Source organism: Talpa occidentalis, unplaced genomic scaffold (genome assembly GCF_014898055.3).
Source record: "Talpa occidentalis isolate TD23 unplaced genomic scaffold, MPIMG_talOcc4v2.1 talOcc4.3, whole genome shotgun sequence".
NCBI classification, from domain to species: Eukaryota; Metazoa; Chordata; class Mammalia; order Eulipotyphla; family Talpidae; genus Talpa; species Talpa occidentalis.
The window spans coordinates 107,898,421-107,923,290 of NW_023603184.1; the positions used below are offsets into that span (position 1 = coordinate 107,898,421).

General features: G+C 37.5%; 1 protein-coding gene across 1 annotated transcript in view; it reads right to left on the bottom strand.

Annotated features, from left to right (window-relative positions):
• Positions 1 to 22,087, bottom strand: part of TTN (titin) — a 282,533-nt gene extending 260,446 nt beyond the window's left edge. The window contains exons 1-6 of the mRNA XM_054699459.1: positions 22,057 to 22,087; positions 9,967 to 10,070; positions 6,837 to 7,040; positions 5,063 to 5,350; positions 4,477 to 4,562; positions 3,858 to 4,102 (exon numbers count right to left, since the gene is read on the bottom strand). Of these exons, the coding sequence (XP_054555434.1) occupies positions 3,858 to 4,102; positions 4,477 to 4,562; positions 5,063 to 5,350; positions 6,837 to 7,040; positions 9,967 to 10,057 (914 nt within the window). The 5' untranslated portion in view covers positions 10,058 to 10,070; positions 22,057 to 22,087. The remainder of the gene's footprint in view (positions 1 to 3,857; positions 4,103 to 4,476; positions 4,563 to 5,062; positions 5,351 to 6,836; positions 7,041 to 9,966; positions 10,071 to 22,056) is intronic.
• Between the last annotated feature and the right edge of the window lie 2,783 nt (positions 22,088 to 24,870).

Here is a 24,870-nt window from a genome sequence, read left to right on the forward strand (position 1 = left end):
ACAGTGAAATGTACTTCCAAGTTTCAACTTTTGCCTTGTTCTTGCTATACCTAGCAAAGTGGGTTTAATTCAAAAAGAGTTAAAGACATGATTAGCATGACATGAGTGATTAGCAGCAGGTTGCAGATAAGCCCATAACTGTGAAAATCAATGTAATTATGGTCATTTTAGGAAATTATAGGAAAGGGCTTATTTCTGCTCTTACAATAAAAAATAATCACCTGGTCACAGCTAGATACAATGCACCTTATTCAATGAAATATGTTTGCCTTACTCTACAACAAAAAATCAAGATCGAACTATGAGACATTTTACGAAGTAGTCTATTTTGGATCACCATTATTTTCTCCACAATTTGGTATTTTATTTCTTAATTATTGTAAAGCAAACTGGGGGCTAAGTTGGGATTGTTATTAATTCATGTATTCTCAACTGTTAAGACAGTCAAAAGGCTGCATGGGATTGGGTCTGTAATTTTAAATGATACTTACATTGAAAATAAGGTGAGGTTATTATCGCCCCTCCCAAATTACACTTGGCCTTATCTTGTGATTTCATGGTGTGAAAACTTGGAGTTTGGAACTTTTTTTTTTATTGATAGCTAAACACGTTTTTGAAATGGAGCTTTTTGTTCAAGGTTTTGTAATAGTGTCTACCAATCACTTTAATTATTTTTGAGTATTTCAATTTATTTATTTATTTATTTATCTATTTATTTATTTATTTCGAGTGTCTCAAATTAATTATTCTGTGTATCTGCAAAGTTTTTTTAAAAAAACTTAGACTTTTTAAATTGAGGTAACATTGGCTTACAATGTGCAATATCTTTAATTTTTAGGTAGCTGTTATAAGAATGGTTGGAAAATATGTCATGTAGTTTTGTATATATTTGCTGGACAATATATTGACTCTTGCATGAAAAAAACTTGGTTTTTGTCCTTTTCCCCCCATTTTTTTCTTTAAAAATTATTTTATGGAAGCTTTGTAATACATTTGGTATATCTTTGTGTTACTTCTTAAGTGTTGCAAATATTTCCCCTTCATCTACTTTTGAGGTTTGCTTCTTTGCAGGGTCTTGTGCCTCATCAACATGTACAGTTGTGTAGGTTATACACTGGGGCTTGCACTGTTCACATTGTAGCTGTTATATATTTGTTATAATACTTTCTTGCAGAGAGTATTATTTTTTTTTTACATCATTGTTCATTTTTAAACAATATTTGCTCCCACCCCCCCAGGTGTAGTCCCCATAAAGTTTCCTTCACCAATGCACCCGTGCACCATCACCTCAGTCCCCTGTGCTCCTCCCTCCCTCCCTCTGATCCCTCTCCCACCTCCTCCCCTGCAGGATGCCTCTGGTTTATAATTGTCTGTTTTTGTTTTGTTTTGTTGTGTTTTGTATTATTATTATTTTTTTACACTGATGTCTTATTTTGTTCCACTATATTCCTGCTATAAGTGAAACCATCTGATATTTTTCTTTTTCCTTCTGGCTTATTTCACTGAGCATAATTCCTTGTAGCTCCGTCTATGTTGCTGTGAATGGCATGAGTTTATCTTTTTTGATCTGGCAGAGAGTATTAAATACCTTAAGGAAGGCCTACCTTTAACAATCCCCCCCCCCAAATGTACTGTTTGGTTTAGCAATGACCTTGTTTTTTCATACATAAAATTTTATTTTTATGTGAATGAAACTGTAAGTCATTTTTAAAAGTGCATACATTATTTTTCTGTGAATGAAACTGTAAGTTTGGTGCTTCCTCACCAATATTTCCCCAAATTTTCTTCTTACGTATTTTTGGGTTTTGTTTCTAAATTTACCTCTTCAGTCAGGAGATTTGTCTTGTAAATGACAAGAGGTGAGGTTTATGTTTGTTTTCTTCCAGATGAAGCAAGAGTTTACCAGGCCACCGTTTTTTTTGTTGAGTAAAATATCCTTTTCCTCACTGAACTAAAGGTCACTTTGACTAAAAGTTGAATTCACTATATTCTTAAATTGTTTTCTGGACTCCTTTCTGTTCTCCTGATATATTTTCTCTTCATTTACCAATATTATACTGTTGAATAACTTCAGAGTAAGTGTGAATGTTTCTATGTCAACTATCTCATTCTTCTTTTAAAATTTTCTTGGTGAACTCTAATTTTTTTTACTTTATTTAAATTGATCAAGAAATACTTTTTTGTTTACTCCAGATTTTTGCCTATTTTCTAGTGCAGCATGTAAAAACAAATCCTATAGTTTCAAACCTGCTGTGGATAACTTACACGTGGCTACATAATTTCTGAATCCTTACGGTACATGCTCACTTTAAAAAATGTGTTCATCAACAAATGTTGGCGAGGTTGTGGAGAAAAAGGAACTCTCCTGCACTGTTGGTGGGAGTGCAAACTGATCCAACCACTATGGAGAGCTGTGTGGAGATTTCTTGACCTACTAAACATAGAGCTTCCATATGATCCAGCAATTCCACTCCTAGGTATTTACCCAAAGGACACAGAAACATCAATTCCAAAGAGCACCTGCACACCTATGTTTATAGCAGCACTGTTTACAATAGCTAAGCTTTGGAAACAGCCCAAATACCCAAAAATAGATGACTGGATCAAGAAGATGTGGTACATATATACCATGGAATATTACTCAGCATTCAAAAAAGATAAACACATGCAATTTGCAGCAACATGGATGGCACTGGAAGGGATCATGCTCAGTGAAATAAGCCAGAAAGAAAAAGAAAAATACTGGATGGTCTCACTCATAGCAGGAATCTAGAAAACTTAAATAAGGGACCAGGAAAATGAATAACTATAAGAAAGTGAAAATCAAAATCAACAAAAAACTATGAACCAGAGACACTTTTTGGGGGGTGGGGGCGGGAGGGGAGGGATTGGGGTCAGAATGGGGGGGTTGCAATTGTATGGGGAATATAAAAATAAAATTTATTATAAAAAAAAAATGTGTTCCTATTGACTCAGCATAGGAATCTGCTTTACGTCCTAGAGAATGTAACATAAAACTATGCAATATTGGTTTCGCTTATTACCTTAGTACAAGGATATTTGTATAATTTTTTTCTCTTTACAAAGCATCTTCAACTAATTATCTCATTGAATCTTTACTGCACATCTGGAGATTAGTCTTATTACAATGCTTTTTAGATTGCAAATGTCACTGCTAAGACCTTAAGCAAATTATTTAACATCTTTAGCTCCAGTCACTTATTGATGAAATTAGGAATGATGATTCTTAGAGGTTGTGTAAACATTTAATGAGATGCACAGTTCCATAATTACACGAGGTCCAGCCAAGTGACTGACTAGACAAAGTGCTCAATACATTGTAGAGACTGTTTTATTTGAATTATTTCCCCAAATCATACACTTCGCAAGTGATAGGTTTATAGAACATAACATTTCCAACTCTAAATTCTGTGCTCTTTTCATTCCACTGTTCTTTTCTTTGACCCCTAAAGTAGATATTTATTAAATGATATAAAAATAAAAAATAAAATTAGAGTTTTAAAGGTTCTCCAATACACTTATGAATAGTGAGGACATATAAGATAATTTCAGTGCCTTTTGACTCACCTCTTTTACAACATGTTACATTTTGACTGCTTCCTTCTATTTCTGTCCTTCTTGGGTGAAACTTAATTTAAAAATGCATACTGACCCTATCTGAGCTCTTTATTTTTTTCTTTTTTAAAAATTTATTTATTTATATATATTTTACATCATGAACAACATTTGCTTCCCCCTCTCCCCACCACCCCTGTGCAGGTGTAGTCCCCAGAGAATTTCTTCCACCAATTCACCCATGCATCATCACCCACCTGATCTCTTTAAAAAGATTTTACCTGACAGGAGATGGGGTCGGTGCCCGCACATGTCTGACCGGAGAAGGGGAGTGTCTTATTGGCGATGGAGACTGCTGTCGAGCCAACTGTGTCTTGGCTGGAATGGATGGTGGGGTTGGAGACCTTGACTTTGGTTTAGGAAGCATCCTGGGAGGTGTTTTATGTGGCAGCTGTTGCCCAGTGGTTTCATCTATGACCATCTCAACTGTTGCAATTGATCTGGCATCAAAGTGGGCTTCAATCTTCTGTAAAAGATGAAAATAAAATCTAGGGTGAGGAAGAATGGTTGGCAAAGCAACAATCTAAAAAGTTAAAAAACTAACAGTAAATGGGCCTCCCCAGTGGCGCAGCGGTTGAGTGCTGGGTTGCGAAGCTGCCCGCAGCCTCTGCAGTGCCGGTTCGATCCCTGGCTGCTCTCTGGCCACTGGAGGAGGGTCCCACATGGCACGCAGACCTCTCCTGCCGCCCGCACTTCAGTCCCTCTGCCTGCTCTGGCTCTGGTGGCTCTGGTGAATTCTTTCACCCTCCCGCGCTTCTGACTGTACCCAGTGCTTGTATAAATAAATAAATAAATAAAAATAAATCTTTAAAAAAAAAACTAACAGTAAAGAAAAAATACCTTTTCAATTCGGGTCTGTCTTGTTTCTGAAATCTGAGCAGTCGAAACTATTGTCTTTGTCTTTTTAGCGGGTACTACTTCTTCACCTATAGGAGGGGGAAAATAAATATTTAGTTGGGGGCAAACTGTATCATTTTTAAAGGGATTGTGCCAATTATGATAACACAGTTAATCCAATTTTCTAGGTGTCTCAATGGAAGAACATGCAGAATGTTTGGGACATTGTATGAACATAAATCAGTTTTAAAAGTTGAAAAGCTGAAAATATTCATTATTAGATAAAAATTTATTTAGAATAATTTTAAAATTGCATTATTTGCCAGTAATTGAAAACATAAATGACTTGATGGCAATATTTTCTCACTTATATTGGGGTTAATAAATAACCACATACTGCTTCAATGATTCTCAGCTCCAGCTTAGAAACCCAGTGACTTTTCTTTTCATGGATGTTAAAAAGCCAGCTTTGGTTTCAGCTCACACCATCAGCAGGACCTTGGAGTGGAGGTAGGGGCATCCCTGGCCCATTTCATCTTAAATCATCCCTCCCCCCTTTTTTATCTGTTCTTCAACCTCTAGTACATACCTTGAACCAGCAATTCAGCAGTCGAAGTAGCTCTTCCAACGCTATTGGTGGCATTTACTGAATAGGTCCCAGAGTCTTCAGGGTATGCTTCTGAAATCAGTAAGCTGTAGAGGTCGCCTTCTTGTGAAATTTGAAAATCAAGGGAGCTCTGGATTTCGGCTCCGTCCCGGTAGAACTTCACCACAGGTGTAGGGATTCCAGTCACTCTGACTTGGAGTCTCACTTGGCTTCCTTGTCTCACAGTCATGCTCTGCAGTCGTTGAACAAAGTTGGGTGGCGCTGTCTCGGCTGCAGGGAGAAGAGATGAAAATCAGGCCTGCCAGCCAGGGTACTCCCAACAGGCTATTTTTAAACAATCACAGCTCCAGTCCCAAAAACAGGTGGTGAGGACTCACTGAACCAAGTCTCCTTGACTGTCCTTGAGCCCAGCTTATCCAGCAGATGACAGCAGAAAGTGGAGCCAGGAGGTGGCAGAAGGCAATCCTGCCACCTTCAATTGCTTTATTTTGTTTAGCAGTTCTAGGAGACCAGGTTTTTTTGGTAAAGAAAAAGCCTAGGTCTTGTTATAAAACTTCTAGAGAATCTTTCTGGTATTTCCTCCCAATCTTATATCTAGCACAATATTAACATGTTAAGACAACTTTACATATTTCTGTAAGTTGCATAAAAAAGAACAGCAAAGGTTGGTTTGATAGACACAACTATGAGGTACAGAACCATCTAATGTCAATTTAATTTAAAATTACCCTGAGATAGTTTCCAATTTGACCAGGATTCAAATAACCCAAATATTTACTTGCATTTAAAATATTAATCCACATAATGACAAGGTTTAATGTGAGTTATGCCACAGAAGGGATTTTACGGTGAATGATGTTGAAAGAAAATTTTTATAGGATATGAAGGGTGAAAGGGATTAATTTTGATTTTTGTGTGTGTGTAATAAACAGCAGATGCTACCGAGCTTGTGCATTTTCCATTTCTGAATTTTCTGAACTGATGTTAAACTTCATACCTGAGGTTACCTGATGTGCCTTCTGTTTAGGTCAACTGCAGTCCTATAATTGAACAGTGCTGAAGAAATAGCTTACTGAATAAATGTATGTAACACTAAGAAGGCAATGAAAAATATTGTTGTGTAATGTGTAAAGTAATACAATGTGCATTACCAATGTTTTGTGTTTTACTGTGCAGAAATGAATGGAGAAAAGTGACATGTCATGAAGCTGGTGATAATTTTTCTGGGGAAACTGTGCCATGATTTTGAATCAAAAAGAAGCATTTGCCTTCTTTTATGCATATTTGCTGTGTATATACAGTTAGAAATGGAAAGCAAAGCACAAATCATTAAACATTATATTAAGAACAGTATTTCTTAAATGGGTAGTTTTTAAAAGGACCACCTGCATCAGAATCATCTAGATGTTTATTAAAAATGTGAATTTCCAGAGATCTCTCTCCTTACTTAGTAGGCTTACAAACAAGGTATGAATTTTTTCTACTTATTCAAAAATATGATTTAAATCATTTCTTTAGTATACTTTTGAGTGTTAATAAGTGTACAGAGGAACTGATTCTCAGTCCCTTTTGTGTTGCATTTTGAAAGTTAAATTAAATTCCATAAAACAAAGTACTATGCTATCAATTCAGCCTCCAGTGGGCTATTCTCTTCCTCACAGCTACAACAACCGTGGCATTTACCGACCCCTCCCCACATACTGGTGATGCCCTGTGTGCAGTGGGGTGCAGGGATGGACAGCCTCCTCCAACCTACCTGTCACGAGAAGCTCAGCAGTACTAGTCGCTTGTCCAGATCCATTGGTGGCTCTCAGGGAGTATCGTCCACTGTTGGCTTTTGTCACGGCGGGGATCGTCAGTTTAGCGCGGCCATCGCTAAAAGAGATCTGCACGCCGGGCAGAGTGGAAGTAGAAATCACCTGGCCATCCCTAAACCAGCTCACCTCAGGAACTGGGAAACCTGGAAAACAAAAACAACTCAATGTCATGTTTGAATGAGGCAGTGCAAAGTTCTGTCCTGTCTAGTATGTTCATTACCTTGTCCTAACCTGTAAAAGCTATAGTGAAAACTTGCCAGCAACAAGACAAAGTGTGAATGTGCAGATCATAAGGAAGGTCTGTGGGTCCACGTGGAAGCCATCACCTTCATTTTAGAGGGGAGGGAACAGAGGCCAAAGGAGGCTGGCTTATTCTTCCAAGGACCTTCTGTGAGCAGTAGCATACAGAGAACAAGATTTCCATCTTATGCACAAGGCTCTATCTGATGCAATTTAATAGACATCATTATAATCATGAAAGAGATTTATACAAGAAACCAGGAAACTGAAATAAAAGATGGCTACTGTATCTTTCAAACAAGTGAAGAGCAAAGGCAGCAAAGGGCTCTGAAAGTTCTGTTTAACAAGCAATTGCAGGGATGACTGGATCAAGAAGATGTGGTACATATATACCATGGAATATTACTCAGCATTCAAAAAGATAAACTCATGCAATTTGCAGCAACATGGATGACGCTGGAAGGGATCATGCTCAGTGAAATAAGCCAAAAGAAAAAGAAAAATACCGGATGGTCTCACTCATAGCAGGGATCTAGAAAACTTAAATAAGGGACCAGGAAAATGAATAACTATAAGAAAGTGAAAATCAAAATCAACAAAAACTATGAACCAGAGACACTTTTTGGGGGGTGGGGGGCGGGAGGGAGGGATTGGGGTCAGAATGGGGGGATTGCAATTGTACGGGGAATAAAAATAAAATTTATTAATTAAAAAAAAAAAACAAGCAATTGCAGGGAAACCACCTTCCTAAACTCTGTTGCGTTTCAAAGGAGCAATTAGGAAAAATGCTAAATGGTGGAGAGCATTTCTTCACAATGCCAAACCTAGTATCTGGAAACATGTGTAATTGGAATTGCAGGTAGAAAAGTCAGATTTGCTTCACCCACCATGGATTGTAGAGCTAAGCACTACATGAGCACGGTTTGATGGTTTCAGTAGATTAAAATTCTGTGTGCTCAGAAGGCATGAGGCAAATTTAGAGCACTGTTTATTTGGCATTTGTCCTACCGGCTGATGATTTTTCTTTTTAAACTGAAGAGGTGCAGATGACCAAGAGAAAGTTTTATTTTATTTTTCTTATAGTAGCCAATCTCCCACTGTGGCCAAGTGAATAGTTTATTTGACTAATTCATGGGTATGAAATATTTTCAGCGGTGTTTTTCTAAGAATTTATTAGCACATAGTGTGATGGAACAAGAAGCTATGAAGAAGCCAGATTCTACTACTCTACAAGGCAATGTTCCCAGTGACACCATATGTGTTTTGCTCAGTTCAGTGGTAACTGGGCATTGCAAGATTTGCACGTAAATTATTTGGAAGTCAGAGTTTATGACACATCTAGAAGGGTTGAAATGGCCTCTCTATGCATATATGACAGAAAATAGTGATTACATGGTACCTGTGTGTAGGGAAGGTAAAAGTGTCAGGCTTTTCTGCCCTCCCGCCATTAGGATAGATGACAGAACCCTGCGGTCTTGAATGCATGCCTGATGGCGGGCACCTGGAGTAGGGTGTGGGCACATGTAGATGGGATTCACCTGGGCTAAGACTGGGCTTTTAAGGGTGGCATCATGGGGACGCCAGCAGGAGCAGAGAAGCTGAGAGCAGAGAAGCAGAGAGAACTCCAGAAAGCCCAGAAAGAGTGAAGATTTGCTGGGGGCCAGGAGGATTCCCAGCCTCCTGACCCCCCAGGACCCCTGCCTGCCATGTACCTGGTAAATCCCAATAAAAGCCTGAAAACCCGCACTGGAGAGAGTCTCCAGGACTCTCTCCTCCCTTATCCCGTCTGCATGGGATCATAGAAAACCTGCTCCGTGGCCATTCCTGCGCTTACACTGTGCAATCTAAAATAAAGTACTACCCAGTTATGAATAGGATTGGTACATAAAAGAGAAAGGAAAAGTAAATCTTACTTTATATCTATATTATAAGCCATAAAATTAAAAAAAGGCACTGTACCATGCAGATTCATCAAGTATGATTTTCATTTCACCCATATACTCTTATATGACCAGTTATGATTCCATGAACAGTTATGATAACACAGAAGAGAATATTAAATAATTTTAGGACTATTTATAATATTGTATATTATTCCCATCTTTTTCACAAAAGGATAGGCCCCAGAAAACATTCATTTTTCCGGAACTGTCCCTGAACTGAGTTATAAAGGGAAAAAAGAAATAACTTACTTTAAAATAAAATTCTAAAAAAATAAAATTCTAAGGCCAATACTTATTTCTCTTTAATCCTCAGACCAGAAGGGCCTATCTTATTTGTGGTCATTTCAGAATGATTGGAACATCTTCTAATTTACTAGAGTTAATAAATATTAAAAATAAAAGATTAAAAAATTAGGAGTTAGCTTTTAGTTAATTTTCAGTGAAAAGTTCTGCTTCTGAGGAAAGTCAATTGTATCACTGTTTCCCATATAAAACAATGGAGGCAGGTCACCTGCCCAGCAGCTCTATGGCCGGGCTTGGGCTTAAATCCTGGGCTTCCAGTCTGGCTCTGCAGATGAACCCAAGTGTGGGATAAACAAATATGGCCCTACTTAGCAGCTGGATTCTGACAGGAATTTTAATTCAATGCAAATATATTGCTATGCATAATTATGAATATGAATAAAACATTTCCACACCATTATAGTGTCAGATTTTGTCAGCACTTTGTGAGCAGTACACCTTTATAACGACCCTTCCATAGAGTTGGACCAATTTTACAAAGGAAAAGCAGGGCTTAAGAGCATGCCACCAAGCCCTAGAGCAAAGTCAGCCTGCTGGAGGGGAGATGAAGAAAGCAGAGGAAAGTGTGCAGGTGGAAGCTTACCACTAACGTGAGCCTCAAAGGTTGCGGTACTACCCTCCAGTACCACAACACTTTGTAACGGCTGCTTAAACGTCGGTGCTTGAGTTGTCATCTTTTCAGGCACTCTGAAAAGGAAGAGAAATCAGTTAGCATGTTATAGCTCAGGGCAATGCTGGAGCTACTTTGTAAGTGACAGAGACACCCAGTTTCTACACAGCTTGCTCTGCAAGTCGCCTGTGGGCATAGGCGATGTTCAGGCCTTCTCCTCTGAGGCTTGAATCTGACCAGTTGGCATCTGAGTTGCCTTGAAGCCCAATATATTAACAAATTTAAATGAAAATGTAAAAAAGAATAGACAAGCCGAGCAAGGAATGCACCCTAGTGGTCAAAGAATGAAACCCAGTCTTACCAAAAGGGAAATCTGGGGATTGTGGGGGGTGGGGTGGGGTGGTGAAAATAATAAACAATGTGTTAAAAGTGTAAAATGAGTTTCTGCACACCAGTTCAATGTTTGAGAGACAATTATTGTAATTATTTCTTTCCTCCACATATTTTTTACCCACTGTATATTTATAAAGTTAACATAGATTTAGATATTACTTTAAATAATCAGGTGATCGTTTCAAATAATGACTAAATTAAAAAAATTGAATTTTGAAATTCCTTCCTTTAAAAGTTTTGGCAAACCTTGTCAAATATGCAAACTTTTTGTAGATAGCATGCAGTGCTTTGTTATTTCTCAATATTTCTTCATATTGTAATTGCTCAATAAATAAATGTTGCTACTGCTAAAGTGGATATTCAGGAAAACTCAAGTGTATATGGGTAGTCAAATTTTTATTGCACTGAAAGAAAAACACTGATTTGAAATCTTAATAAGGAAAAAATATGCAAATGGTAAAATAAAATTGGAAGATTGGTGTAAAATGTAGATGAAAAGAGCTATGCTTTATATATAACATAAACATTCAAAATCAAAGAAATGAATAAGAAATTTTCAGTCAAGTGCCTTTTTTTAAGTAGAAGAAAGTCATTTGTCTATCAGAGAGATGATGTGAACAATATTTTGATGCATAAAAACCTTGTAATTCTGTGTGACTTTTCCCCTATTTTGAAATAAAAAGCGGATTTTCAACTGCTAATTGCTTCACACTATTTTTCATAGTTTTTTTGATAACTAAAATTTTATGGAGCAATAATTTTCCTAATGATAATTCTGTGCCTTATTGTAAATTTCTGCTTAGTTACATAGGAAATTAAACTAAAATTCTCTGAAATAATAAAATTTGTGTTTGGAAAATTCAGATGATATCCAAAAGTTATTATGAAACTTTTGTCAAGAGTTTCTAATTATTGTAGCATATTATCTATTAGTATCTAACTTTTTCTATTTGCAAGCTAGTGCATCTTCTAAAAAAAGCCATAGTCTTAAACTCTACTTATGTATTATATATCTATGTATTTAGCAGTATGTAAAAGTTAGTAATTTAATTCTAGGAAGATGGAAATCAAAGTGTATTTAGAAAAAAAGTCTCTAATATATTATTTCTTACTCTTCTTAGCATCAACATTTAGCTGAAATTATATAATTTGATTATGAGTTGAATTAAAATATATCATAATAAGATTCTGAATATTTTAAGAGATAATTACACAGCTTAACCCCAAATTTCTAAATATATTGTCTGGCCTAAATTGTTTTTAATTCCTATCATCTACATACATTTTGGTGTTTTAGCACTTGCTCTTTAGAGGCCTTTGTCAAACTAGGGCTGATGGTATGCAGCTAAAATGTCATGCCCCCAAAATAAACTCGCCAATGTTGACTGACAGCAGGCAAGTGTTCTGTCACTGTCTTGCAACTGATACCTCAGCAGTTGATTCCCTTAAAAAGTCATCAGGGTGTAGCTGATACCACATGCATTTTATCAGAGCTATTCTTGGTGTGTCTCACTTTATCACTGAGTACTATAACCTTGAACATTCTCAACAGACAAAACGAGCCTATTACAAAAAAGCAAACATTTCTGTGATCCTTGCAAACCTTAACTTGAACACATTTAGAATATTAGGTGCATTTAAACAATTTGAATCATTGACCATGCTGTTATGCAAAAGCATTAAACCTTTTAGAGGAAAATGTTCACATATTTTTAAAATGGATCTTAACAAGCTGATTCAGAGAGTAGATCACCAGTGAGAAGTAGTTAGACCAACACTTTGTATAGGCATTTGTCATTCAAAGATAGTCAGGAGCTAGAAATGAGTAAGAAAGGGACTCTACTATTAAAAACCAAAAAAGATGCTACTCACCTGATTTCTCACGAGTGCCCGAAAAGGATGGGACTAAGCCCAAGGTTGCTTTTGAAACGACGTCCTATAGCGAGTTGGTTTTTTCGACCATCTCAACATGAATCAGTGAGCCTCTAATCTTAAAAACAAAACTACACAGTTAAGACTGTGTAGTTTTGCTTTTCTATGCAATCCCTACACCCGAGGCGAGGCTGGGAATGCACGACTGCTCAAGAGCCAGCGTCAGGCCCCTGCCTTTATATTCCCCAGATCTGCTGACAGGCCACATCCTCCTGCAGGGCTCCCTGTGATTGGCTCTCTTCGGGAAGCATGATGGGAGAGGGACCTATTTGGTAGTGTCACATACCACCTGTTCCTCTGATTGGCAGTACTAAATTTAGCACCTCAAAGGAGGCTTCACCAAAGAAATAGAGCCGTGTTTAAAGAATAACTGTGTTGATGTTCAGGGAAGAGCCTTAGCTGTCCATTATAAATCTAAAAACACTGTTCTGAAGAGATTATGTGACAATAGAAGATGCTCATGGGCGGTCATACAAAGTAGCCTTCAACCTGAGGACTCTGTACTGTGAGTCAATCTCTGTTCCTGTTCCCTTCCCCCATAAAATCAACCAAATGGACCTGTCAATCATGACAACAGATGAGGGAATTTATCTCAAACACAAAACTTTACCTTGTTTGATGAATCAGTGATTATAAACCTTAGCAGTGAAGAGAGCTCATGTGTACTATATACTTTCTCCAGAATCTACCTGCACTTGGGGAGAGTTAAGCCAAGTGTTCATAAACTAAGTGTTCCTATGGCCCTGAAATAAATACTGTTGAAAGATGAAATCTGAACTCTGTTTAGATTTAGTCTCTACATTACTATAATTTCACTTTTGTCAGCTTTCATTTTTGTCTGGCATTAATATTAACAAATATCATGTGTTGTGCCTTAAGGAACAGTCAAGTCTTATGCCTAAATCATCCATAAGGTTCTGTTTCCAGGTCTACAGAGGCTGCTCTTCTAATCTCTGGAGTTTGCTGTTACTAATGGGAAGTGGTTAGGAGATGATATAGTAGCTATTTTAGGACTGAATTTAATTTCAAGCAAGAGATATTTCAAATACAAAAGAGCATGTTAAAAGATCTTTATAATGGCTCAGCTAGAGATTTGCAAAACTCTACTTAAAAGGAAGAAAATTGTCTGTTCATAAGGTACAAGATTTTTCTTTAAAAAATAGGCAAAAAAATTAAATTTAAGTTAAATTTATGTGTAATAAAAAAATTTCCTGTTGTGGCAGAACTTGGCCTTGCATTAGAATTTCCAACTACCTAAGTATTCCTATTTTGTGATTAATTATATAAAAATTAATTTATTAATATTTGAGAAAGCTAATATATCCTGGAGAACTCATGTAGCACAGTTACATAGACAAGATGATAGCATGCATTTATTTAAACACTTTTCTTCTTTACTCAATCAGTGATATCGGATGTGTGGCATCATTTTACCCCCACAAACTCTATCTCCCATAATCATTTTTGATTGCTTTATTCAGAAGTAAATAATTTCATGCTATATATGTTAAAAGTTATTTCCTATTAAATGAAATCCATGTTACAGGCAACCTGCCAATCATAAGTCAAAAGAAGACTAGCTGTGTGTGATCTTTTTGATTTGGAGTGTTCTCCTATTCGCTATCTATGTTTTTCAGATTCATTAAACCTAATGTAAAAACTGTTTTGTTACATTTGTTGGAATCAAAACGAAGCCACTTTAATTCTTATGGAAATCAGAGGGAATGAGTGAATAGAATCTTGCAACTTCTGTAACTTGACCTGGTACAATACAGAGAGCTCAAGTGCCAGGAAAATGGACAATAAATACATTATAATGTCAAGAGTCTATCCATCAAGTTTGCCTACTAGTCACTCACTATTCTTATACATTTTCATACTTTGCCATGCTGTCAATATCCTTGCCTTTTGGCATTTACTTTCTTATATGACATTCAGAATGGAAAGAAGGAAGGAAATAACTAAAATGCTAATTAGAAAGAGGTCAACTTATTAGATTAATGAGCTGTACTTCATTTCATGGTAAGCTGTAGTTTTAAGACTGTGCCATAGTTGAAATAGACTAAGCTAGTCCAGTGGAAACTGAAGACTACTCAGAACTATGGAGTTTGCTGTGCAGTAAGATCTCAATTTTCTATCCTAAAAATGGGAGGAGCCCCACAGATAATCCCAAACAGCTGATAATTCAAATATAATGCCTACTTAGTTCTGGAATGCCTAGCATGATTCTTTTTATGAGCATTATAGTCAAGGCAATTTAATGAATACTAAACATATGCTTAATGTTGTACACTGTGCTAAATTATTATGATTTTGGATCCTCTCATTGCTAACGTATCAACAATTGTCTATTGAGTGCCTTTATGCCAGACATTGTCCTAGAAGACAGCTATAAGTGGTGACCAAGAAGACAATTATGTTGCCCGCACTCTCAGGGATCATGGTTCACATAAATGTCTCATCAAGTCTCAGGAATCTATGACTGAGAATTAAACAAAATCCAAATCAGGCAATAACTATCTACACAGTTGGTGACATCAGACTTTGCTTGTCCGCCATAGAACCATTCACTAAGGAAGTACCTACTAGGGGTTATGTGAAAAATGAGTATAGTTTTTCAGGCTTTCTGAGAGAAAAGAATATCATTAATATCTCTGATAAATGTATAAATATTTTTGTGTGTATTCATACTATGTTAAGCAGTTCGGTCACTGAGATTTGGCAAAGCATACAATAGACAGAACTCTCTGCCCTCAAGGAGTTTGCATTTTAGTAATAATCTAGTAATATAATATCTATAAAGTCCCTTCCATTCATAAAGTACTTTAAAGCTCAAATATAGACTCATGATTGAGTTATTTTTACATGAGGAAGTTGAATAGCAAATTCAGGAAGTAGGGGGGGAAGAAGGGAGATTGTGCTAACCAAAATGACCCTTTCTAATGATTATCGTCTGTGTTTCTTGAGTTATAAAGACAGGCAAAGCTACACTGCAGACGTCAACAGCAGGAAAGTGTTGCTAAAAATTCAAGAGGAGACTTTCCTTTGCTCTATTTTTATTCCCTCTGGTTATAATCATTTTACTAAAATGAGATTAATTGATTTTTATAATTATTTACAGGTGTATTAACATAAAAAATTTAATGTTCCATTAAAAGGTAAAAATTATTATTTTAGACTAGTATGAAACTTCTGCCAAAGTAGGAAAGATCAAAAAGTTAGTCTTGAATTTCTCTGTGGAATTGACTCCGGGGGCGTGAGGAATTTCCTCCTGTGCTATATGGGCTCAGGCATTTCGCTTGAGCCTCTGAGACTCAGATTTGTCTGTTTAAACTGGGGATTGAAATAGCCACTTCAAAGGGCTATTGAGAAGATTAAGTGACAGTATGAATGTGACAGTGCCCAGGACAGCGAGAACCTGACATATAGTGGGCATTTCATTTGTTTGCTGTTGCCACACATAACACAAAAGAAAATTCATTTCTATGCTTAGTAATATTGAGTTGGTCATTTATCTAAATACCTGCATGGATATTCAGGATAGTGTTTGCTAAGATAACTTAGAAAAGACCAAAAGTAGCTCATGGAAACATATGTCTTGTCCATCCCCAAGGGACTTCAGAAACTGACATATTTATAAAAGGAATTAAAGCAAAACCCAAGAACAACTGGAATTTTAAAGAAGAAATAAGCTGGGATTCTGGAGGCCTGGGACAGGAAACAATAAACCAGATCATACCCAACCCTCAGATAACGAACCCTAGAGGTGATCTTGTCAAATGATAAGCTTTATACAAGCCCAAGGAAGACTGTCAGGCTCACTTTATCTCCAGTAACCCACAGCATGTGCAGGACCTATGGATTAGGGGTTCTTTAGGGAGAAAAATGTGTTTAGGAACTGAAAAAAATATGAGGTTTTTTTGATACATAAAAAGGAATCTGCAAAAATAAATACGATGTTTATCAAATGTCTTAAGAAGACATGTCAATTAATCAATTGAATTTGTAATGGGTATATTTTAAAAGGCCTGATATGTTAAGGGATGAATCCTCTCAGATTAAGAGACTTGTATGGGACAAAAACCTAAAAATGACCCTGAAGGCAGCTCTACTGTCTCAAAAAATAAAGGTATGCTTTGAAATATTTAAAAGACAGTTGGAGCCTTAAATAATAGCCCATGATCATATGGAGTTCTGAAGATTTAGTGTATCCATTGAAGAGATGTAGGCTTTTTTTAATCTCTGTGCTTTATCCCATGTATTTACAATAACTAGTCAAATAATTATCCTCCCACCATCTCTTTACTTAATTATATAGTATCCTTTTGCAGCAAACACCGACAATGAAAGCAAAATGTGGGGTCCTCTAATCTCCCCTCCCTCTACTACTCATCTCTTCCTACTCAATTCTGTGCACCTGGAAAGATAATCCCTAGAGGGGACCTCGGATCCCTCCTTGCTCAGCTGTAGTTTGGTCATGACTTTCTTCTATCAGGGACCTCTTTCCTACAGGTACTCTATTTGGGTTCTGGTAACTGCTCCTTTCCCAAGTTTATAGTGAAGGCTTTGTACTGTTGCTACTCCCAGGGCTCTTTGTGATCCCCTGATCCCCTGTTAGTGTTCATTAACCTGTTTATGAACACATTGTAATTATCTCTCTGCTAAACTCTCTTTAATTATGCCATTGCATGTGCTTCATGACCTGTCACCTGACCCATCTGTAGAGACAGAAACAATCTCTCTCTCTCTTCCCGCCCCACAGCCTAAGCATTTATCTTTATTGTTAGATATTTATTTAAATTTAATATTCTTTTTCCTCATCTTCTTCCCTACATGCAGCACATGTATTTTTGATGTGAAGTTCATACTTGTGTTATTTTCTTCCTCTTCTTCCTATTCCTCCTTTCTTTCCTTCTCTTTTTTTAAAGATTTTTTATTTATTTGTACAAGAACTGGGGTATAGGCCAGAGGTACAGGGAGTGAGAGAATTCACCAAAGACAGAGCGGGGAGCAGAACAGGTAGACGGACCAAAGACACTACTGAGGGGAGCAGCGGGCGAGACAGGAGATGTCTGCTATGCCAAGTGGGTTTCTCCCTGGCCTGCTGGGAATCAAACCCACTCTGCAGAGGCTTCAGACAGCTTTATAGCATGGCGCTCAACCCACTGCACCACCTGGGAGGCCCCCTTACTTTCCTTCTTAAGTGATTTTTGAGTGTCACCAAGAACTATAGGGAAATACAGAAAATATAACATCTTCACTTAGCTGGAAAGGCAAAGTTGCTGTGAGCAATGCAAGGAGAGATGATGAAAAGTAAGAGCCAAATGTTTGCTCGAGATATTAAGTGCTCAGGAATCCAGAAAAGCAGGAAAGCAGTGCTGGGTGAAACAAAAGTAGAATTCTTCATGGTAAGGATTACTTGGGCTGGGTATTTTCATGTCAGTTCAGAAAAGAATTGAGGCATTTCATCAAAAGCACATAAAATATGATAAAAGAGGCCTGTATATCTGTAAAGGTATGAACTTATACCCCTAAATCACATATAGTGTCATAAACCGACATTATGTTGATAAGAACAACACAATTTAAAAAAAATATGTGTCCGAAAGACTTAATAAGAAACATAGTAGAAAACTAAAACCATGTCAAAGTACAATATAAATTCACAAACCAAGAACAACATCACTTATGAAAACTTTCATAATCTGAAATGGTATAAGGGGAAGAAGCAATTACCATTAATTTATATAGAAAAACTTTTGAGCATTCCCTGACCCCAAAGATAAGCTACCAAATCATACCAACTACACATAAAATCTAAGGTGATATTAACATATAATAAAGTAGGAATGATAAGATAGTAGTTTCCAGAAAAGGCAGTTGGTGGTGATACTTGCTGTTCAGGCTGCTCTCTGCTCTCACGGTGCTGCAAAACCAACCCTGACTACTATTTTTGCTATTTGATTTTTATTGTAAAAGTGCAAATGCTCTTCAGATTCCTTTAGATTAGTGAAGACAGGGACTAATGTAAATGTTTCTTGAAGTGAAGTGATATAATGTGAACTTTCAGAAGCCAGGAATACCTATATTTGCTTGAGTGGCTCTTCAGGTTTGAGAGTGAACTTCCTGAAATTGAAAAAAATGGGGTCATAATTCTTCACACAGGGGAAGCATATCAGTTCTTTGAGGGGTGGGACAATTTTTCCAACACTGAATTAAAAAAAAAAAAAACACTTAGGCACAACTTGACTGTGGGGATACTGAGTGATATATAGTATGCAAAGTCCTATGACAGGTGGAATCACCAAATTTATATGTTGATAGTTGGTGTGGAAGTTTTCAACAAAAGCCAGAGTCATAAAACTAAATGACAGCTCACTAAATTCAACTGATTGAAAGGTAAGGAAATACAGTATAAAAATAAAAATGGGGCCTCCCCTAGTGGCGCAGTGGTTGAGCGCTGGGCTGCGAGGCTGCCCGTAGCCTCTGCAGCGCTGGTTCATTCCCAGGCCATTGGCGAGGGTCCCACAAAAATAAATAAATAAATAAAATAAAATAAAAATGGGACTAGGGCTCCAGCCACTGGTCCATGGATAGGATTTATAACATCCCACTGACCTTTGCTAACTATCACCTCTCTCAGACTTTCCTTTGATAGGAATTGAAACTGAAACCAGTAGTACTCTGGCTAAACACTTAAAATTTTCTGTGATTGACATTATCTATAAGAGATTTAAACCAAGTTTGTATTCTCTGTTGTAATGTAAAGGTTTCCATTTTTTCACGGGTGCTAACAACAATCACTTACTTATGAAGTAGTTTATATTTTGTAAATAAATCCACTTCTGGTTTGACAATTACACTCTTAGACTGTAGAATATTGATGTACATTAGTCCTTAGAGACGTTGGATGGAACTTCTCTTTTTAATGTTTAAGAGGCAAGCAAACACCCTGGGAAGGTCAGCATGAAAGGCAGGATTTCTTAGTATCAGAACCCACTGCTACATGAGCAGCCGGAGGAACTAACTCACGGTGTTTTTCACGAGTTCATGACACAAAAGGACTTTGCAGATGAAGGTCCTGTGTCACTGTTAGAACCAGGAAAGCCAAGTCAATTGCATCATACCTCTGTTTCTAAGATTTTTGTTTAAAGACCTTAGGGGATAATATTTGTCAGTGGGTGTGAGCAAGAATTACCACCAGAAAATGATATTCAAGGGATTTGTCAGTTTAACCATTTTCCCCCCTTAATTATGTTTATTGAGGTAACGTTGGTTTACAGCATTGTGTTTGTTTTAGGGGTTTTAGGTTCAAACCTGTACAAATGTATTTTCATACCATTCCAACACTAAAGTACCAATAATCCTCCACCATGCTCCACTCCCTCCTCTGGTTACCTCAGTTTTGTAGTCAGATGTAAAGGTTTGTTATTGGTTTGATGCTGTCTGCCCCTTTCTTATGTCTCTCTACAGTATGGTGACTGTTCTTATCAATTTAAGCATTCTATCTCTAATGTTCTGAGGGTCAGAGGGTTGTGTATACAGTAAAGTTAGTATGGTACAAATTGCTTTCATGCTAGTTCCCTGATATTGAAAGATTTAACATTTGTGGGGTTGACATTATAGTGAATAACACTATAGAGTCATGGCAGTTAATTTGGGTGAAATGAAAATTTGCATCTTACAAAAATAATGCAGCTGTGTACCTAAGAGTCAACTATTAGTAAGTGAACTGGTAGCAGATCAGAAACATATTAGCATGTCACTTTTGTTTTCTATTCACCTTATAGAATCATACTAAATGATGAACAAACCTTGTTATAGGAAATGTAAACTGCAAAAGCTCATGTGTCTGTCAATAGGGAGTATTGGTATTGATACAATAGGCTATTAGGCAGCTTTTAAAAAATAAAATAACGATGAAAGGGAACTTGCCTTGCCAGAAATTATAACTTACTATAAAAGTATAGCAATCAAACTTTAACTTCTGAAGTATGTACAAGTATTGGCACAGCAACATAAAAATAGGTTATTAAATAGATATCTAGAAATAGATCTATGCAAATCTGAGGAATTAATCTATGTTGATTTAATTCGCAATGGTGCCAGTATATTTGGGTATTTATTCAGAAGAGAGCACCTCATACCATGTAAAATAAATCCCAAATAGCTGAAAATCTAAAAGTAAAAAGAACACAATGAAATATGTAACAATAATAGGAAAATACTCATGTAATTTCACAGATGGGAGACACTATCTTAAGATACTCTGGAAACTCACATGAAACAAGTAAATGATTTTGGATGGCACAATATACCTTGGTCAAATTAAAGAGGCTGAGGAAAATATTTGCATGCATATGTCAGGTGAGATTCAGATGACAACAAAACAGAGGTCTGAGCATGAAGATGCTTATTGCAGCAGTGCTTGAAGAGGGAAAATTTGGGAAACAACCTGAATGTCAATCAATGAAGAACTGGTTGAATGATTTATGGTATAAACATGACATGAATGTTATCCAGCAATTAAGGATAATGAGTTGCTCCAGAGAGATCATGTCAGCAGGTGAAAAAGCAAATTTCAGGTTGGTATACAATGCATATTGCTTTCAATGACAGCACTCTGTTTATTTCACAGTTCTCACTCACTGTTTTTAGATAGTTTGTTATTTTCTTGATTTTTGCCTGATTCTCACAGTGGGCTGTAATTTCTTTAAATTGCCTAAATCTAATACAATATATAGGTTGGCCTTCACATCCCTGACTTCTAATACAATGTTCTACTAGATAAAAGATGTTAATTTAATATTTATTTAATGAAAATTCATAGTAAACTTTTGGAATGATATAGAATCAACTAAAGAGTAATTTCCTTTAGATAATGGACCTAGCAATCTCAGGGTAAAGATGAAAACTTCATTTCCACCTAAATCTCTATCTGAAGTGTTTGAAATTTCACAATAAGCACATATAATCTTCTTTGAAAAAGACCAAATATTGGGCCTCCCTGGTGGTGCAGGGGGTTGAGACCCAACCTATGAAGCTCACTGCAGCGGCTGCAGCACAAGTTCGTTCCCCAGCCAGGGAGTACCCACATGGCACAGCAGAACTCTCCTGTCTTGCCTGCTGCAGGGGTGTATTTCAGTCAATCTGCCTGTTCTGTTCCCCACTCTGTCTCTGGTGAATCCTCTCACCCATTCACACCTCTGGCCTGTACCCCAGTTCTTGTATGCATAAATAAATAAATCTTTTTTTAAAAAGACCAAATACTGTGACAGTGTATTAAAAACAATTGTGAAATTAAAATTAAAACTTAAAAAAATCTAGTTAATAAATAAAAAACAATTAACAAAAAATTTTTTCTCCATGAAAGATGCCCTCTTGCACTTGTGTGGGTAAGTGACCAAAGGCTCAAGAAATCTAAATGAGGGAAATCAAATATATGCAAGGGGGAAATGACGGAGAGAGGTCTCTTAAGCTCAAGTGTCAGTCCTGTGATTAGGGTGGAATAAGCATGTATCACTTTAACAAAAAGCAAAAAAATTCAAACATCACAAAAAACAGTTACAGCCATTACCCACCTAAATAAGATATTTGGGACAGGAAACGGAGCATCTGGAAAAATCCTGTACTGTTGGTTCTGTGTCTGTCTACCTTCAACTCAACTTTGCCTTCCCCAAGCCTCTTGGAACCTGCATCTTTCTGGAAACAAACATTCCGCAAATTCAATCTACTCACAGAGCTTCTGCCAAGTCCACGCCTTAGCTGGAACCATGTCCCCTGAAGCACAGGACGTGGCCTCCTGCCCAGCCAAACTGCTCAGAGTCCCTGCAGCCCCGTGCTGCCTTTCCTTGCCTTCTCCCCATTACGACCCCTAGACTTTTACATCTTTAGTCTTTATTCGTGGACAAAGTCTGCTATTCCTTTGAAGGTAAAATTCTTTGGCTATCAGTTTTTGTTCTCCAGACTTTCAGGTCATTCCTCAACATTCCCTGAAGACATCAGCATCAGCACCACTTCCGTAAGCTCCGCTGGCATCCTGAGAGACTCCAACCGCCGTGTGTAACCATAATAGATGAATAAACAGCACAGCTTCTGCACCGGACAGACTTCAGATCAAATTCAAGATGTGCTGATTATTAGCAGAACAATTTGGACAGATCATTGAAGGTTGATTTTGTCTTTGTAAAATAGGAATACTCTTCTTCATAGTGTATTCTCCCTTTCCTTGTTTTGCTTTTTAATTAACTAGATTTTGTGAGATTTAATTAAAAATGGGTTTCAGTACATTACCATAACAACTAGTCTTTGTATTCAGAGCAGTGTGTGGTCAGTGCTCAGCACAATGCTTCTAAGTGTGGTTATTTGAGTGGCCTTTTCTAAGCATTAGCCACAGGGTTCCCACCCTCAGATCTTGTTTGACTTTCATTTCTTCCTTCCCACTCCAGTGCTGTATCCCTATAAGCTACTTTTGGATCTTAGCCTTTCCAGGTCTCTTCTCTATGGAGTTGATTTTCTTCTAACATCAACAGAGAGTATGAAGCAATATCTCCTATCATCATCATTATCAAGGGCAAAGCCTAACCATTTATTCTATAACCACACACATGCTTATCTGTTTCTGTCCAGTCTTAAGAGAAAATGGGTCTAGTGCTCTTCAACATTAGAACACTATTCTGGATCCTTCTCCTCTGTGTTTGCCTGGACTTTTACTATCCCATATTTATATGTTTAACTTCCCCTTTCTACATGCTTTTGCTCTTATCTGTTAAATATACCATGGTCTTAGTTATCTTAACCAACAAATAGGGGCCTCCCTGGTGCACAGGAGTTAAAGACAGAGCTATGAAGCTATCTTCAGTCACTGCAGCATGAATTTGATCCCCAGCCGGCTAGGGAGCACCCCATATGGCGCAGCAGACCTCTCCTGTCTCGCCCGCTGCTCCCCTCCGCGCGTATTTCAGTAGATCTGCCTGTTCTGCTCCCAACTCTCTGGTGAATCCTCTCATTACTCCCCCCAAACCTCTGGCCTATACCCCAGTTCTTGTATGCATAAATAAATAAATTTTAAAAAAATAGGGCCTCCCTGCTGGCGCAAGGGGTTAAGATGCAACCGATGAAGCTGTTCACGGCTGCTGCAGCACAAGTTTGATCCCTGGCTGGGGAGCTGCCCACATGCCACAGCAGACCTCTCCTGACTTGCCTGCTGCTCTCTTCAGCAGTGTATTTCAGTCAGTCTGCCTGTTCTGTTCCCCACTCTGTCTCTGGAGAATCCTCTCATCCCCCACACCTCTGGCCTGTAACTCAGTTCTTGTATGCATAAATAAATAAATCTTTAAAAAAAAAAACCCAACAAATAATAAAAGACACAAAACTTCTCAAGACTCTGCATTGCTCTCTGGACACTGAAAGGTTGATGCAGGAAGGCAGAATGCAAAAGCCCACCAGGAAGCCCACCTGGGGGCAGGAATGCAGAAGCCTGCCTAGAGGATTCAGACAATGAACCTCCCCCCACCAAACTTTTTCCCACCACACAACCCAGTTTACCACCTGACCTCTCCTCACTCCATAAAAACCTGTCTCCCCTGACAACCTGCACGACTTCACCGACACCCACCTTTTTTCGGTTGGTGAAATCTGCCCGGGAGCAATAAATTTTCCCTTCCTTTGAGAAAGCTTGACCTGGTTCTTCCTTACTGTGCAGTACCTTTCAGACACCACTCCATCTCTTTTCTGCCAATAACCATGCCAACTATCATAACACTGTGCACTTACTACCTGCCCCTATTATATATCAACTCTTATTGTTGACACATATATTTTCTCATAATTATAACTGAGCTTGCTGCCATGTTCATTTCTTTATTCCCTATTATTTTTTCTACTGTTCTTTATTACTTTCTGAACCTTTGTTTAGTGTCTTCTCTCATTGTTCTTCTCATCCCAATTAAATCAACATTTTGAATGCCTTTCTTATTTCCAAATCCAAAAGGCATTTTAAACTTTTATGTGACATTATAATAAGTCATGTGATATTAATTCCTGATGCATTCCTGGCAGTTTGCAATGGATACTGTAAAAATAACGTATTTGGAGCTATGGTAGAGGATTATGGGAGTCTTGGTGGCATGTATGGTAAGTAACATACACCTATGCATCTGAAGTGATGCGATCCTATACCTCTGCTGTATATCATATACAGTGCTGTAAACCAATGTTACCTCAAATTAAGAAAAAATGAAAATCTACTCATTCACTCTAAAAAGTATACTTTTATCATGCATAATAATATATGATGTGTTAGGGCTTTCAAATAAATTCTTTTCTTCCTCATCCGTCACTGAAAGGAAAACTGTTGAGTGAGTTCACAACACTGAACTTGAACTACGTCTTCCTTTGGCCTCAGATTCTTTAATAAAACATTATACCCATGGACAGTGCTAAGATTTTTGTGCATATCATTACATTCACCACTTCGCTTTCTAACTTTTATATTTTTTCTTCTATGAGCTCTCTCAAACTTGAACTCTGTGGAACCTGTCTCTCTGGAGA